Below are 16896 nucleotides of genomic sequence, written 5' to 3'. Positions count from 1 at the left end.
GCGAGGTTCGCCTCTCAATGTTCTGCTAAAACCTCCGGAAGATCAAAAAGTCAGAGCATCAGTTTTAGGAAGGGTCTGTTCCAGAGGTTGAGGGAGTGCCTCACATGAGAGGGTGAGGATCAAGGGTCAAGGGTGAAAGGGTGAGGGTCAAGAGTAAGGTCCTTCAGCTGTCCCAGGTGGAGAGGGACCATCTCAGGAAGACCTGTGGGCATGGCTTTGTCTAATGAAGGGACATTCACTGAAGACCTACAAGATGCTTGAGGAATCTGTTTCACAAGACACTGCCAGTTTGGACCCCAGGGGTGGAGAGAGGACAAAACGCAGGGGGCCACACGGCCCACACTGGCCCTGGCAGGAGCAGGCTGGTGCCGCCTCGTACACGCACGCCTGCTGCTCCGTGAAGGGAGGATGACTCGGAGCGGAGCCAAGAGCCCACGGGGCGGAGACCCACTCGAGGCACTCCAGAGGGGGCTGCCTTTCAGAACAGCCATGGCCGGGGGCTCCTCTGACCCCCCATGCTCCCCCTTTTTGGGCAGAATGTCTATGGCTATGATGCCTGTCCCACCACGGTGTGATGGGTGCGCGGGGAAGATGACTTCACAGACACAGAGGAACTGTGCCTGACAACCTGCCCGACAGCAGATCACACCCAGAAGCCAGGTGCCTGACTCGCAGGAGGCGCGGATGCTGTCATGGCCCAGACTCTCCAGCGGCAACCACTGTGTTCTGCACGTCTGAGGGACTCGGCTCCCAGGGCGGCAGGCACTGCTCAGACACACTGCAGTCTCTAGTGGTCACACCTTTTTGCAGTCCCCTCCCCATGAGCGCGGGCAGGATGATGACCCGCTTCTAACCAACAGAACACGGTCCAGGTGATAGGCTATCGTTCCCATGATTCTGCTGTGTTATACCACAAACATAAAGGTATTTTGGATGAAATTAAGTCAGCTGACCTTGAATTAATCTACAAGAAGACTGTTCAAAAAAGATTTAAAGCCACTTTTCTAGAAGAGGACCACCTCTAATTTCATATGTAGAAACTTCTGGTTATCTCTAACCAAGGAAGGCTGCCAACCTCACTCAAAACGGAGTGGAGGGTGGACACTGGCTTAAGGCAAGAGCAGGCAGGAGAACCAGCAAAGCCAGGGGCGGTGGGGAGGAGTGTGCATGGAACGGCATTGGGCTGTCAAAGGGAAAAACACTCAAAACCATAAACACCAAGTATATTGTGGGATGGACACTTACGTGACAAAAATCAGTTAATGTTTATTCTTAGTTGTTGAACAAATAGTTATTTATACAAAAGTATAAAAGTATGTTACCATCTCAAGGACGCTATGGGAAGATTTAGGGTGGAACCACCAGGCCATCCATCACAGCCCACTGGATGGCAGCTGACTTTCATCAGAGATGAAGTAACAGAGAAGAAAGAAATCTCACCTTTGTGAGAAGGTCTGCTCTAACACTGATGACAGGAGGGAGAACGGAAGTTCAAGTGAACTCCCTGGGGGCCGTTCTCAGTTAAGTGGAACAATGCAATTAAAAGCTAAGAATAAGAGATGAAGAACATAGCGGGGAAAAGACTTTTCAGAAAATAAATTTTTTGCCCTGAAGAAGGTGGGTGTTAAAAAAAAGGGGCAAGGGGTACATGGGAAGTTAAAGTAGAAACGTATGCAGAATTCTGTGAAAGCAGAGAGTCTAATCATCGAGTTCTAGAAACAGGGCACCCTGGTAACCAGATGATAACAGAAGGAAGACGATCCCTACACAATAATATTTTGAAGCTGAAGCATGAAGGGAAAGGTGAGATAGAACGTCTTACAGGCAAGCGTCTAAAAATTCTAGAACGCTAAAAAACATTCCAACATGTTGGATAAATGAAGGAAACATTTTAGAAACTACATAGCAAAGAAGTACAAAGACTTTACTCTGGCTTACATAACAGAAACAAAACAGAATGTGAGGTGTTTTCCCAAAGCCAGAATTTGAACGCTAAGTATTAACAATGACAGAGAAAGGAGAATTAAGGAGGATACGTGGCCAGTTTAGCATCACAGACATTTCATGGCCACAAACGTAAAAGGTCCCAGAGACTGGAGAGCAAAAGAGTAGTCTGGGATGAAGCTTATTAAGGAACATGAACATCCAACATGCATGTGTCCACAGAGAAGCTGTTATTAGGGAGTACTGAACGGTCACGGACACTCCTTCTCTCTCAACTATTATCACACATACAGGCAACGAGAAAGAGGCAAATCCAGCTACCCTCCTGCGTGGCATGCTTAACTAACGTACGAGGACACCTAGGTCCACCATTCGAAAACCTCGGCACATTCAATTCCCCTGCCCCAAGGGGTCTCAGTTCCTGGAACAGCTGAGATTCCAGCTTCAACTCTTAGACTTCTGATTCTATTAACTGCTGCAAGCATCCACCCCCAATATCACAACTTCTCTGTGAATGAGGCACTTCCTTTGGTCGTCAAATCTTATAAATCACGAGGCGATCCATCAGCAACGTACAACCAGTCTTGCTAGTCCTCTAGCTGGCGCACACAAACACCTAAGAATACTTACTTTTATTGTAGCAGGTGGCCAGCACACCTTTGTCTGCAGGACTGGCACTGATGTGCCAGATTTCACCCACTTGATGGAGGAGGACATTTTTATTTATAATGTTATTTTCGTCGTCAAAGTCTATGATGTGGATCTACAAATACAATAAAAGAGCACATCAGGATCTTAAACTCTCTCCACGTACCGTAAAGAGTGACTACAAATAAGCAAATGCATCTTTAACCTCTTTAATGAACTGTTATTACACTAACAGTACAACCTCTGTAAGGTCACCTCACTGTATTCCTCTCAGAACACAGGTATAAAATCCCTGTAGAGTACTGTTAAGACAGCAAGCTCCATAACACTGCCCTGGGTCAGATCCAGTCCGAAAGAAAACAGACCCCAAAAGCTCTGTCCCCAAGTGGCTTGGTTAGGCCACGGCTGGTGTTAGGGCCAGAGTCATCCAGGGTGGAGCAGGAGGAGGGTGGAGGGTGCTGCTGCCTGAGCAAGACTGGGAGTGACCATACGGTGCCCTCTCTGCAGCAGACATGACTCACAGGTCAGCAGGGACTGAGGTGGGAAGGACTAGGAAAGGACTGGACGTGAACACATCTTCAACTTTTTAAAAATGAGTCCATTTTTAAATTTTAGCCACTAAATGAAAAGTTAAATCTGCTATGTCCATGCTTTTCTGGATAATTTTTAGAGGAATTAAAATGATGTTCACATTCACTCTCATCATACCCAAGTCAATGAGAAAAATTAAACACTTATTTTAAAAATAAATTTATACTAAGAAAATATTCATGGATCTGCACAGAGATTTATATCTAAGAATGTTCACTATGGCATTGATTATCATAATCAAAAATCAGAAGCCACCTAAATGTCTGGTAAAAGGGAACAGTTCAAATAAACTGTAGTATTTGACCATTACATAACACCATGGAGCCATTCGATATATTATAAAGGACCATTTCGTGCCAAGAAAAGGGTCCATAATATATATTTAAGGGGAAAAGAACAAATAAAAGAGCTGCGCAAACGCGACATGCACTGTTTCTTTAGAGAGGTATGCCTGTCCAAACGAGAGAACTGGACGGCAGCTGGTTCCCTCTGGATGGTGGGATTGCAGCGGTGTTTCCTTTACTTCTTTGTGTGTCATTTGCATTTTTAACATTTTTTCATGATTAGTATGTGTTACCTTGCAATCAAAACAAACATTAAATGCTATTTTAAAAAATGTTTCCAAAAGCATCGACACCAGACTCGCTTCAGAGGCTCCGGCTCGACTCCTACTGCTCCTCTCGTGCAGTGAATCATGTCAGAATCACTCCAGTCTCCTAAGGGTCGCTTTGGACTCAGAGTAGAACTCAAACCCCACCACTGCCACTTAAAACCTGCATACCATAAACCTCAATTTCCCCAAGTGCACGATGAAGATGACGGTATGCACCTCCAGGATTACGAGACACCGAGTGCACGGCTTCCCTCAGGGTGAGGGCCCGAAAACACAGGCACCTCCCCTTCTCTTCCAGGGAGAGATTAAAAACCATTACTATTATTTTTAGCTTTAAAACTATTTTCAGTAAGTTTCTTCTGGCACTCATAGCGCAGTGCAGTTTTCACACTGGGTTCAGAAATATTCTGGTGGGCAACTTCTAAATTACAAATTACATATCTAAGAACTAGCCAACTATAACACGGCACTTTTTTTTTAAGTGAAGGTTTATCGTACTCTTTTTCCTTTCCACATCCGTGGGAATTTTACCTGCACAAACTTTTTCCCTCTGTGGACATGTTATATATTTAAAAATCTATTGATAATTATGAAATGATTATTGACAAGAATATTTGGCAGTACTTCCTAAAGATAAACAGACATATGTCCGCTGACCCAGCAATTCTACTGCTGGGTACGTACCCAAGAGACAATAAAAGGAAGACGTGTGCTGCTGGGCATATACCCGACAAACTCTAAGACAAGACAGGTGTGAGAGTGTTCACAGCAGCTTTCTTCACAGTAGCCAAAAACGGTACACAGCCCCGATGTCCATCAACAGTAGAATGGGTACATAAATTGTGGTATAGTCATAAAATGGCATACTTACAGTAATGAAAACTAACAAATTACAGATATACAGCACAACGGAGATGAAACTCACAGACAATATCAAAGGAGAAAATCAGATATCAGAGCAACATACGGTATAATTCCATTTGTATGAAGTTCAAAAGCAGAACAAATCTAGGGTGAGAAAGCAGTGGTCACCCACGGCAGGGGCTAGGGCTGAGGCTGGAACACAGACTAAAAGGTAATATACAAAATCAAGAATAATCTTTGTGTTGTTAGGATGAACAGGAAATTTTTTCTTCAGTATCTGACACATTCCCTACTTGTCAGGAAATCCACTGACAGTGAAAAAAAGGATGCACTTGAATACACTAGTTTTCTGTTCCCAAGATCCATCCCTCTGCAGTGCACCAGAGCATCAGGAGCACTTCCTGGTGGGAGCACTAGAGCTCTGGTTTCCAGATTCCTCACTTGCCGGTTCTGCCCACCCACCCATCAGGAAAGTGCACGGTCCTCCTCGCACACCATCCTCCCTGCACACCATCCTCCCCTGCACGCCGTCCTCCCTGCAAACCATCCTCCTCGCACACTGTTCTCCCCCCACACCATCCTCCCCACTCACCATGCTCCCTTGCACACCGTCCTCCCCTCACACCATCCTCCCCACTCACTACCCTCCCAGGGCACCGTCCTCCCCGCACACTGTCCTCCCCACTCGCCGTCCTCCGCTCGCCATCCTCCCTGCTCACCGTCCTCCCCGCACACCATCCTCCCTGCTCACCATCCTCCCCTGCATGCCGCCCCCACCGTACACCATCCTCCCAGCTCACCATCCTCCCTGCACTCCGTCCGCCCTGCATCCTCCCCTGCACATCATCCTCCCTGCACACTGTCTCCCTCGCACACCATCCTCCCAGCTCGCCATCCTCCCTGCACTCCGGCCTCTTTGCATCCTCCCCTGCACATCATCCTCCCTGCACGCTATCCCCCTCGCACACCATCCTCCCTGCTTGCCGTCCTCCCAACACACCATCCTCCTCGCATCCTCCCCTGCACATCATCCTCCCTGCACGCTGTACCCATCGCACAGCATCCTCCCTGCTTGCCGTCCTCCCAACACACCATCCTCCCTGCACACTAGCTCCCCAGCCACCCTCCAAGACTGACCTCCTCTCCCTCTGCCCAAGTACTTGTAGGTGTCCAGCGCTCCCGCTGTGCCTGCATCTCCCGCTCCCCCAGAGTCCTTGCTCTCATCTGGGGAAGGGTCTTTCTTCTCACCACCTTTCCAGAAAGCTCCTTTCCTTCTTATAAAGACACAAAGCACATGCTGTCCAGCCAGGCTCTATTACTTGATCCAAACAGATATTCTCTAGGTTCCTTTCTTGCACTCTCAGGCACACAGAAGTCAGCCTCCTCCCTACATAGCAGCGAGGAGGGCAGGGTCTAAGATCCCCTCACGTCCATCTCTCCTAATAGCATACATTCTGATAATATGTCTCTTAACCTTCATCTTTAAGCTTGATGAGTCCTAAGATTCTTCCATATATCCTCATGTATAGTAGGTTCATGGACAGGTCCAAAGGACACATCTTCACGAAATGTTATTAATTAATCTGGGCGTGTTATAACATCAGGGCACATGGAGATGCCCCCACACCACCGGGGCGCATGGAGAATCCCCCCACCCTCCACAATGCTGGGCTTTGCACTGCAGCAGGCTAGCAAAAGAATACAAGACAGTTCCTGGCTCTGAAGAAGGAGACTGTATCTTAACTGTCTATTCTCAGGGCACCACCTGTTGGTGCCACTCATGTAAACAGTAATCTTTACATATTAAAGGTTCTGTTCTCATTATTTTTAAACTAAATCAGGGTAGGGGGCATTGCTCCGGTCTCTGATACATATGCAGTAAAACAAAAGATTATCAGGAACTAAGACCAGATGCCTCCCCGACCCGGAGACCACCCCCCTACATAACTGGCCTGTAGTCTTTGTTCTGTAAGATGGTTCTTTTGGATGTTAGTCAGCCACCTTCCCCCTTGCTAACAAGCTGTAATAAAACCCTTTCTCTCCTACCACCTTGCCTCTCCACTATTGGCATGTCTTGCGGTGAGCAGATGACCTGCCTTGAGCAGTAACACACCCTCCACCCAGCTCATACTGGAAATACAAAGAAATATTCTGTTGAATAAATATATGCAGATACAGGCCTGCTATAAAAACAAGTGAATACAATGGAGAAAACACTATAATTCAGGTGAGTGCAAAAGACTTTGGGGGCACAAAAGAAAGACCAATGAGTATTGGCTCTGAGGGTCGGGGACATGTGGTCATCTGGGCAGTGCTTAAACGTTACTTTAAATTCCTCACGCCATATCTGAGTTTTGGAAATGTTTTTAACAGCTTATAATGAAGCTCAAACTCATATACTTTGAATTACCATTATTAAAACTTTTAAAGTTGGATTTACCACTGCAGGGCTATAAAAATTTAAGAGTAAGAGTTATAGAATTTACTAGGAAGCCCGTAAAGATGATCCTAATCAATCCTCCTCCCTCTCTTGGAGAATCGGGCTGAGAGAGAGGTGTCCCCTGTCCACAGCTCCTCAGTGCCCCAGGACCAGGTTTGAGTGTGTGACTCCAGCCACTGCCCTATCCTTCCGTCTCACCTCTCTTAGTGAACTGAAGGTAAACAAACTCTTGAAAATTAAAAAAAAAATGTGGATAAAATTGGAAATGAAAAATCAAAAGCTCCCCTCTTAGGGAAAGTAAAGGATCCAATGGCTTCCCTATGGGCTAGATTCTTCCTGCCACTGACTGCAGCCCTCCCCAGGGGTCAGCTGGACAGCCATGGCTAGAAGATTCGGCCCACAGCAGACTCTATCCCACGGCCTCACCACTGATGTGTCCCGGCCTTATCATCCACAACATAAAGTACCCTTGAGCTGGCAGTTCCTTAAGAAGAACATCCAGTACTGCAGGCCGCTAGATCCTGGCTACAGCCATGCTCGGGGTCTCACATCAGCACTTCTCTTTACTCCCAGTCCAAGGAGCACCCCTGAAAACTCACTCTCTACTGCAGCCCATTTTGCTGCAGCGTGATACACTGAAGGAAAAGTGATGGGGTCAGCAGGCCCGGGTTCCAGTTTTGAGGCTGCCACTTCCTGCCTATGTCACAGGGAGAGGTCACTAACTTTCTGGGCTCTTGCTTCAGCACTGGCAAATTCAGGGAACTGGATTTCTAAGATCTCTTTGTTCTAATTGAATCACATACTGGTCCTTCAGCTAAGACTTTAAATGACAAGTAACAGGGTTATTATCAAACATGCCACACATTTCCCAGTATTTTGTATGCCCATAGTGTGACTACCACTTACTCACCCGTATTCATCCTCTCTACCTGAGCAAAGAAGCCCCAGCACATGAACATCCATGAGGCCCAAAGTATGCTTGGCAGCCCCAGAAGAAAAGACCCCACAGTCCACATTCCACAACCTCTCAGATCCCAACGAGGGTGTTTCTTGGAACAGTAGTGGCTTACTCCATTCAGGCTGCTATAACAGAACACCACAGACTGGGTGGCTTATAAACAACAGACATTTACTGCCCACAGTTCTGGAGTCTGGAAGTCCAAGATCAAGGTGCTGGCAGATTCTGTGTCTAGTGGGAGCCCTCCTTCTGCATCACAGATGGCATCTTCTCGCTGTGTCCTCATATGGAGGCAGAGATGAGGGAACTCTGTGGGTCCCTAACATAAGAGCACTAATCCCATTAATGACAGGTCCACCCACTTGACTAAGCACCTTCCAAAGGCCCCACCCCCTAACACCATCACCTTGGAGGTTAGCTCCCGACACACAATTTTGGGGGAGACACACATTCAGACCACAGCAAGTGGACAAGACGGAGGCTCCTTTGCAGCATCTGGTCAAGGACTGGGGAAAAAGCTGGAACCTAAATAGGTCATTGGAACGCCAGCAGCTGTCTCTTTATTATCACACTTTTAGATACAAATCTAAAACTTAGAAAGACATAACGTAGAACTCTATTTTTAAAAAAAGAAAATTATGGGGCATAATCAATACCATGAGGCCAGAATCCTCAGAAAACAAAGAGGAGAACAATTCATAGAAGCAAGAAAGAAAGGAAACGCACGGTGGAGGGAGGGCACTCTGTATACTCATGTTCATGTTCATGTTCACATAAGGGCACACATGTGAGTTGTTCCAGGCACAGGATTCTCATGACGAACAACTGCCACCAAAGACCTGGGGAAATGCTTTAGGGAACCCCCTGTGAAACAGATTGTTGGGAAAATCTACGACACAAAGCCCATGTACACCTCTCCCAGCATATTTTCAATCAGAAGCAGAGATGGACACCCTTCCATGACACCCATGCAGCAGGGGATCCATGGAAGGTTCCAGGCATTTACTCCTCATGATTTCAGTGGGACTAACTGGCAATGGGTTTTGAGCTGATTCTCTTTGATATCCAGACCAACGAATCTGATGGAATTTACTTGCACAAAAACAGAACTGGATGTCCAGGCATGGGATTCATGGAGAGCATGACTTCTTCAGACAGAAAAAAAAAAAAAAAACCACCAGAAAGAAACATGGTTTGTTTGTCTGAAGATATAATAGGATACCAAAAAAGATATCACAGGGCATCATAAGATTTCTGTACAAAAAGTAAGTCCATTTGCTAAACTGGATCTAATTATTGCAAGGCTTGTGACCATCCTTAAAATACATCCACCCAATGACAACTGCTCAGGGCCAGACATCAAAAGGACCCAACAGTGAGCGGTCCTGGGTCCTCAGAACACTCACGATACACTCGGGGATGGAGAGGCGTAACCGTAACCGGGAGAAAATAACCAGAACACTGTGCATTAATTCCTACATAGAGGTACGTGTTCACAGAGACAGACAAGAGCGGAGGAAAGAGAGCAGTCACTTCCCAGCTGGGGAACCAGAGGAAGGTGACAGGAAGCCTTCACATAAAAGCTGACGTGGGCCGCGCGCAGCAGCAGGGGGCTCAAAACCCTGCACAGAACAGGATCAACTTCACCCCAAGCCTGAAGAACAGGCGCCCCAGCCAAACCCCTCCTCACGCCCTAGGGAGAGATTTCAGAGATGCCCACAGACCTGGCAGTCACACCCGGGCTGCCAGAGGGTAGGTGCCAGGACAGACTGACCCCAGAGAGCACCTCGGGCAGTACGCCTCAGACACTGAACTCAAGGGCTGGAAAGAACGTACGAGAGTCCCCAAATTCAGCAGGCCATCTGGGACACACACGAGAAATAGAGGGCCCCTAAGGGGAAAGCCCACCTGAAGAAAGTAAAATACAGAAATGAGAGTGATGTGTTCTCAGTAACACTGCTGGGCCACCAGACCCAGCCTCACCCAAAACCGGGCTCCTGAGGATGCTTCCATGACACAGGGCAATAAATTCCTGTCATCATTAAAGGAGGAGGGGGATGAGGGAGGGCTTGGAGGGGAGAAGGGGAGGGGGGAGAAATGGAGGGTCAGTTAGTCTGCAGTGGGGCCAGGACTCTGAATTTCTAACAAATGCCCGGGTGATTCTGAGGGTGGCCAACGAGGGGAACTGCAGGCAGAGGGGGCGCATGACAAAGCTATCCTTATCAAAATACAAGTACAGAACAACGGAGCTTACAAGTCAAAAAAGAGAAGAGCTATGAGGGAAAGAAGCCAGCTGTGTCATCACCCGCCTCATGACCTTGACCACAATCGCCAGGGCTGTGTTGAGACAGGACAAGTCACAGTCCTCCTCTTTGTCCCCCTGACACTCACCCCCTATCGACAGAAGAAATAGGGGGTTAGCAATAAGCTAAGAAACCTGTGGGAAAAGCACAGTGCAAAAGCAAAGAAACCCCTCGGATCTGGAACTCCTGGTTCCCATCTCTGCCTAAGCTTCCCCGACAGACAACCAACAGCACACACCCCCCAAGAAAAAAATCTGCCTTCCTCGTGAAGGAGAACCCAGAAGGAGAGGGCAGACTCCAGAAATGCTCATCCTGTTCCTAACACAGAGTCCTGTGCAAAATTAAGGGCACAGAAAATAAAGCAGTTTCTCCCACAAAGGAAGGCCAGCGACTGTGACAGCTCTCAAAATTGGCAGTGAAACGGCACAGCTGAATTAAGCAGTAATGATGCAGGTGCCAGGCACTTTCTAGGGAATTAATGACTGCCTGGGAGGAGCTGATGGCCTGAGGCAAAGCCAGGGGCTATTAACCCCAACCAGCCAGCCATCAATTCCCCAGGAAGGGCCTGGGGCTCAGGCACTCCAACGGGGAGGGGCTGGGGCTTCAGAGCCCTGCTGGAGGAGACAGGATTCTCTTGTCACAGTCCCCGAATCCACATTGCAGCCACAGCCAGCCAGGAGCGGCACCACACGGCAGGGGCCCCAAGCTCGGGCCTGGGCGGGGCTGTCCTGATCTTGGGACACCTCACCTCATAGAGACGCTGCATGGCAATGGCACAAGTGCCCCATCGCGTGGGTGTCTGTACGTAAGTGTACACAGAGCAGGTCTTTAGGGCACGTGTCTGTATTGTGCAAGATGACACGAGTGGAGCCACATTAGAACAGAGCCAGAGCAGCCATTTCAGAGGAACTGCCTTGCACGTCTGTTTTCTTTATCTTCCAAACTGGACCAAACTGCCAACATTCCAAGCAGTCAGTAAGGAAAGAACATCCTGTCTGTAAGGACTGACGGAACTGTACTTCTCTGAGGACTGAACCTCCAGCCAATCTGTGAAGTACAAACCCAGCCTCACCTCCTCTAGCACCAAGGAACTCTCTTTAATACAACTCACCTCATGTTCCTCCCTTTTCCCATGAAAACCCTGAGCCTCTCTCCTGTAACTGGAACACTGTTTGGGTTTCTACCTGAATCTGTGCTGCCCGAATTGCAATCCTTTGATCCTGAATAAACGTTTTGCCTCTTGAACTGGTTTCTGTTTTTGTGCGGTGACAGCATCACACATGCTCATAGTTAAAGTGCAAACTGAAACAAGAGGGTGAGGGAGGAGAGAGCAGGGTGTATTAGTCGTAGTTCTGCCACATTCCAGCTGGGTCACTGGAGAAACCACGTGACTGCTCAGGGCCAACCCCCTCATCTGTTTAGAAATGGGTCGGTTAGCACCTGTGCCGTCCACTGAGGTAGCAGCAAGGGAATCGCCCCGATGCGGCCGACCCTGGGGTGAGGTGCCCCCGCCAGCCCCCACCATGGAAGCTCGAGTTCACTTCTCCAGCCCTGTCACCCGGAGCCCCTGCCTCAGTCTTCTCTGTACCAGCACCTGGCTGTGCCGCTCCAAGTGCACTCCAAAGTGGGCTCTCACTGGACGGCTGCTGGAGAACCACACCAGCAACACTGGCCAGTGGTGACACAAACCATACCAGCGAATCAGAGGTACAAGACGAGGAACTCCCATTCTCACAGCCTATCACAGAGGCGGCCGGAGCTCTGGTCATCCGCACTGCAGAGGGGCAAGTCAGGAGAGGTTACAGGAGACACGGATATGCAGCGACAATTTTTTCATCATTTTAAAATGCACTTGATAATCATAATAATAACACTGTTGGGAAATACCGGAACAACTGTACTTCTCCTTCTGGAGAGAGTAGTAGGAATTGCGAATGCTGTGCTGACCCCTCCCTGGGGTGGGTGTCTCCTCTCCAAAGGGGGACAGTTACCAAACCCTGCACAGGACAGAGGCAGGCGCCTGAGGCAGCCCAGCTGACAGCGAGCCTCAGGAAAGACACCTGTCACACGTGGGAGGAACTACGTATATCACATGTGAGAGGAAATGTGTAGCATGTGTGAGGAAGCATGTGTCGCATGTGAGAGGAACTGTGCACATCACATGAGAGGAATACACGTCACAAATGAGAGGAACATATATGTCAAGTGTGGGAGGAAACACATATGGCATACGAGCGGAAGCAGGTGCGTTGTGTGCGGGAGGGACCACCGTGGCCTGTGTGAGCAGGATGTGTGTCACGTGTGAGAGGAAACGTGTCATGTGTGAGAAGAAGCACACATCACTTATAAGAGCAACATATATGCCACATGAGAGGAAATGCATGTCTCGTGGGGGACACATGTTGCACGTGAGAGGAAACATGCACATTGAGTGTGAGGGCTGCCTGTTTCCAGAAGCACCTGTGAGCAGAGCATGCATGTCTGACCCTCCTCCTTCCTCTCGCCTCTCACTTCTCACTCCACCCCTCCTCCCCGGGGTTCCCTGCCCAGGAATGAGCCACAGCACTATGAAAAAACAGGGTCACTGGCAAGTGACAGACATTTCATCATCGGAGCCTGAAGGCCTCAACTCAAATACCACCTTCTCTGTGACGCTGGCTCTAATGCCACCAGGAAGAAATAAGTGCCCCTTCTCCTGGTCACATGCCACTTTGCACACACCTCTCTTACACTTATCACTCCAATTATCTGCAAGTCTGCTTCACCATTTCATGAAAGCTCAACTCAAGCACGAATATATCCATTCATCTTTTGTGTATCTAGTACATAACACAGTGAGGGGAATTAGAATCAGAAATGCTAAATAAGCATTTGCTGAATGAATGAATGAATGAATGTCCCAACAATGTCACACACCTTTCTCAGAAATGGAAAGGGAAACACCAGCATGTGGAAAACACTTTCCTACCTATCATTGGATTCACATACAAAAGACCATCGCAGGTGAAGTGTGGAAATAGGAAGTTATAAAACCCATCCTTTAATTCAACCATGGCTAGAAAAATGTAACTGAAGCCATAGGCTACAAGCCTTAGTTGACAGTTTAATGAGGAATTTTGAAAGGAATCAGACAACAGATACAGTAGTTCTGCAAGAAAAGCACTCAGGTAGCCATTACATTTTGGAGGATGTGGAAAAGATTTCCAAATAGTTACATCCTTGTTACCATAAAATTTAGGTTAAATGTGTAACTTTTCTGTACCTTACCATTGGAAAGTTGAGTTTTTAAGACTGATTATTAAAAAAGTCAAAGTCTCTCATTTAATGTGGAAATGTTTCTTTCACTAGGTCCATGGACTGATGATTTGTATTCTAGAAACCAGGCCTGTTGGCCTCAAGAAATCACATTTGATAAAACGGGCACAGAGTTGTAAACTACGTTTGTCCTGGGAGGGTGATTACCGACCCACCTGGGACACTTACAGCTCACTATGATAGTGCCACTCAAGAGACCCCCGCCCCAAGCCTGTTAGAAATGCAAAAGCTTGGGCCCAAACCAACATTATCTTGCTCCAAAAAGGATTTAACTCAGGTTAAGGCACTTTCTGTTATTTGGAGCTGATCTTTTCATAACCAAATGGTATGTAATTTTGGCTGATAAAACCAGGTACAATGTAACTTATTAAAAATGCCTTACATTGTCTCATTTTGTTTTTAATTCATGTGTTTCTGTTAGCTTTTAATATTTTTTTAGAAAAATTGTATAAGCATCCCTCATTATATAATAATAATAATGACAAATAATTTCTTCCTTATTCTCAGAAAGTCTAAAAACTGATGCTCAACCAAAAATGTCAATGGTTCAGCCTCAGAATTGGGTGGAATTAAAAAGCAAGTAGATGAGAAAAAGGCACTTAGAAGCTTGGGGACGAAGCCTGGGGACAAAGCCAGGTGGAATACTCTAACGCCTGTCCTATGACAGATTCTGCACAAAGTCGACAACCAGACAAAAGCCACGTGCCTGACTTCAGACTCCTACCCCCTGGGCTCCTTTCTGCCAGCCGGCGGGGGGCGCCTCCGCACAGCGGAAGCAGCGGCGCCTCCATGGGCAGCTGTCTGCGCTGCCACCAGGTCAGTCTTCCTCCCTCTCCCCTCCAACAGCCTCCCCCAGACTGCACGTGTCACTATGGGGACTCCTCTCTCCCCGTGACATGGCCACAGGTAACTATTTTTGTACATCAATCATTCTCACCTGACATTGTCCACGAGAAAAGTAACACACACACATACATACACGTTCAGAAAACTGAAAATTAGAAAGAAAACAATTCACATCACAAACGTTCACATCACCTGAAGATAACCATGGCTCAAACTTTGAGCCCTTTTGACCTATTTCCTTCTAGTTTTTATTCTACGTAGAATTCAATTTTGTACTTTACCTACTTTTTTTTTAATTGTGGTATACTAACATAACATTATATTAGTTTCAGGTGTACAATGTAATAATTCAATATTTGTATATATTGAAAAATCATCTTTTTTAACACAATAGTGATCATAGAGTATATACAGTTTTAACGTTTCGCTGAATCATCTAACAATTCTTAAGTTGTGATGCTTATGAGGAGTTTATAACTTTTAATGAGCATAGTGTGTAAATACTATTCCACTGACAGTAACCATGGTCAACTAGGTTGAGTCATATGAATCTATCATTATAAGCAGCAATTTCATATTACCCAACCTAATATTTGCACAGTTCGATTGCTTCTAATTTTTTCACAATTATATGCACCATTACAATAATATTCCTAGTATATAAAGCTTTTTCTATGTTTTGGGTATAGGAATACAAGTTAAATAATATGAACATTTATTTATAAAGCTCTAGATATATATCACCAAATTAGCTGCCAAAATGACTATGCCAACCTAAAACCCCTCATCAACATACAAGTGACAATTTCACCATACTCTATGCAGCACCTAATATTCTTTGTCAGCTATTTTAATGCCATTTCCCCTGTGTGACAATGGTAACCAAGTAGGAGCCCTGCCCCATTTTACATAGCCTTATGTGCATCTCCCCAGGGTCAAAGCCAGTGCATGTCTTCACAGCATCCACTGCACCTGTGAGGTACAGAAAGTGCACGGCTTTATCTCTATTTTATTTATTTTTTTTTTTAAAGATTTTATTTATTCAGTTTTTCCCCCCAAAGCCCCAGTAGATAGTTGTATGTCATAGGTTCACATCCTTCTAGTTGCTGTACGTGGGACTCGGCCTCACGTTGGACGGAGAAGTGGTGCCTCGGGGCGCGCCCGGGATCCGAACCCGGGCCGCCAGCATCAGAGCGCGCGCACTTAACCGCTAAGCCACGGAGCCGGCCCTTTATCTCTATTTTAGTGATGAGGAAAATGAAGTCCAGGAAGGTTAATCCATTCGCTCAAGGTCACACGTTTATGTCAAGCGTGAACTGATCCCCGATCTAATCCATATCCAATATTTATCCAATATCTTTTCTACTACAGTGGCCAGAACAGCAAACAGGTCACAACATGTATGTCTACCTGGATAGACTGGCAGTGATAGCCTGGGGCTCTCTGTTGACATGAACTATGGCCTCGTCCAGGCTCAGCTAGAGAGAGTGCGAAGAGCTATGAAAGAGGTTATCCACTAGCCCAGGGAGAGGGGTGAGGCTGCCCACGTAGCTGGATTGCTTCTCAATCACTTACAGTAAATCCTATACAACCACAAGACCAAAACATAAAACTACGACAGTAATGCTACACAGAATAACTTTAAAATATGGAACTCAATCATTGCATACAGTTGGATATTTAAATCCCAGTGAAAGCTTTATTTTGTTTGTGTGGCATTAATTTTCTCTAATGTTGCTTGGAAAATCAAGAGCAAAATGGTTATAAAACTAAGAATAGGCTTAGTTAACATGTATACATTTGTCAAAAATAGTTACCTGATTATCATATTTAAGAGACTGCGTCCCAACCAAAAATCGAATGGCATCTGTTTCTGCAGTCTGAGGTGTAAGAGCACGTGCCTGCAGTAGAGAAGGAAAAGACACACACATTTATGAAGTTAGATTTAACAGATAGAAATTAAAAAGGCAGTTACCTCTACTCTGATGGAGTATCAACTAGCATGGAGAATCTGCAAGGCAATTTAGAAATACGCATGAAAAGCCTTTAACTTTTGTATACTTTGTGACACAATTCCACTTCAAATGTGTATACGGAAACAATTGTAAATAGGCACAAAAATTAAGCAATAAAGATGTAAATTGTGTTTTTAATAAAACCATAATTTTCAACAGTTAATAGATTGGTTGAACATATCATTCTGCAACAAAACAGAATTTCCAGTTTCCAGGGGCAACTGGAAAACCAAACAAAATACTCTGAATTTGTTTCAAGGCATCAGAAAGCTACCACGGCAACGAAGAAAGGCCAAGATCCAGGAAAGAAAGTTTAGAGAGGCAAGGCCGGCCTCTGGCCCACTTTCACCTAGAGGCAT

General features: G+C 46.4%; 1 protein-coding gene across 2 annotated transcripts in view; it reads right to left on the bottom strand.

Moving 5' to 3' along the window:
* Positions 1–16896, bottom strand: part of EIPR1 (EARP complex and GARP complex interacting protein 1) — a 147555-nt gene that overhangs the window by 117665 nt on the left and 12994 nt on the right. For both annotated transcript variants that reach the window (XM_087437196.1, XM_004436439.3), the window contains exons 2-3: positions 16340–16423; positions 2575–2707 (exon numbers count right to left, since the gene is read on the bottom strand). In XM_087437196.1, the coding sequence (XP_087293322.1) occupies positions 2575–2707; positions 16340–16423 (217 nt within the window). The remainder of the gene's footprint in view (positions 1–2574; positions 2708–16339; positions 16424–16896) is intronic.

The sequence above is a fragment of the Ceratotherium simum genome, chromosome 11, assembly GCF_057802395.1.
Source record: "Ceratotherium simum simum isolate JZ-2026a chromosome 11, ASM5780239v1, whole genome shotgun sequence".
In the NCBI taxonomy this organism is placed as follows: Eukaryota; Metazoa; Chordata; class Mammalia; order Perissodactyla; family Rhinocerotidae; genus Ceratotherium; species Ceratotherium simum.
The sequence above is the reverse complement of the archived record's forward strand: the minus strand, read 5'-3'. Positions and strand labels throughout refer to the sequence as shown.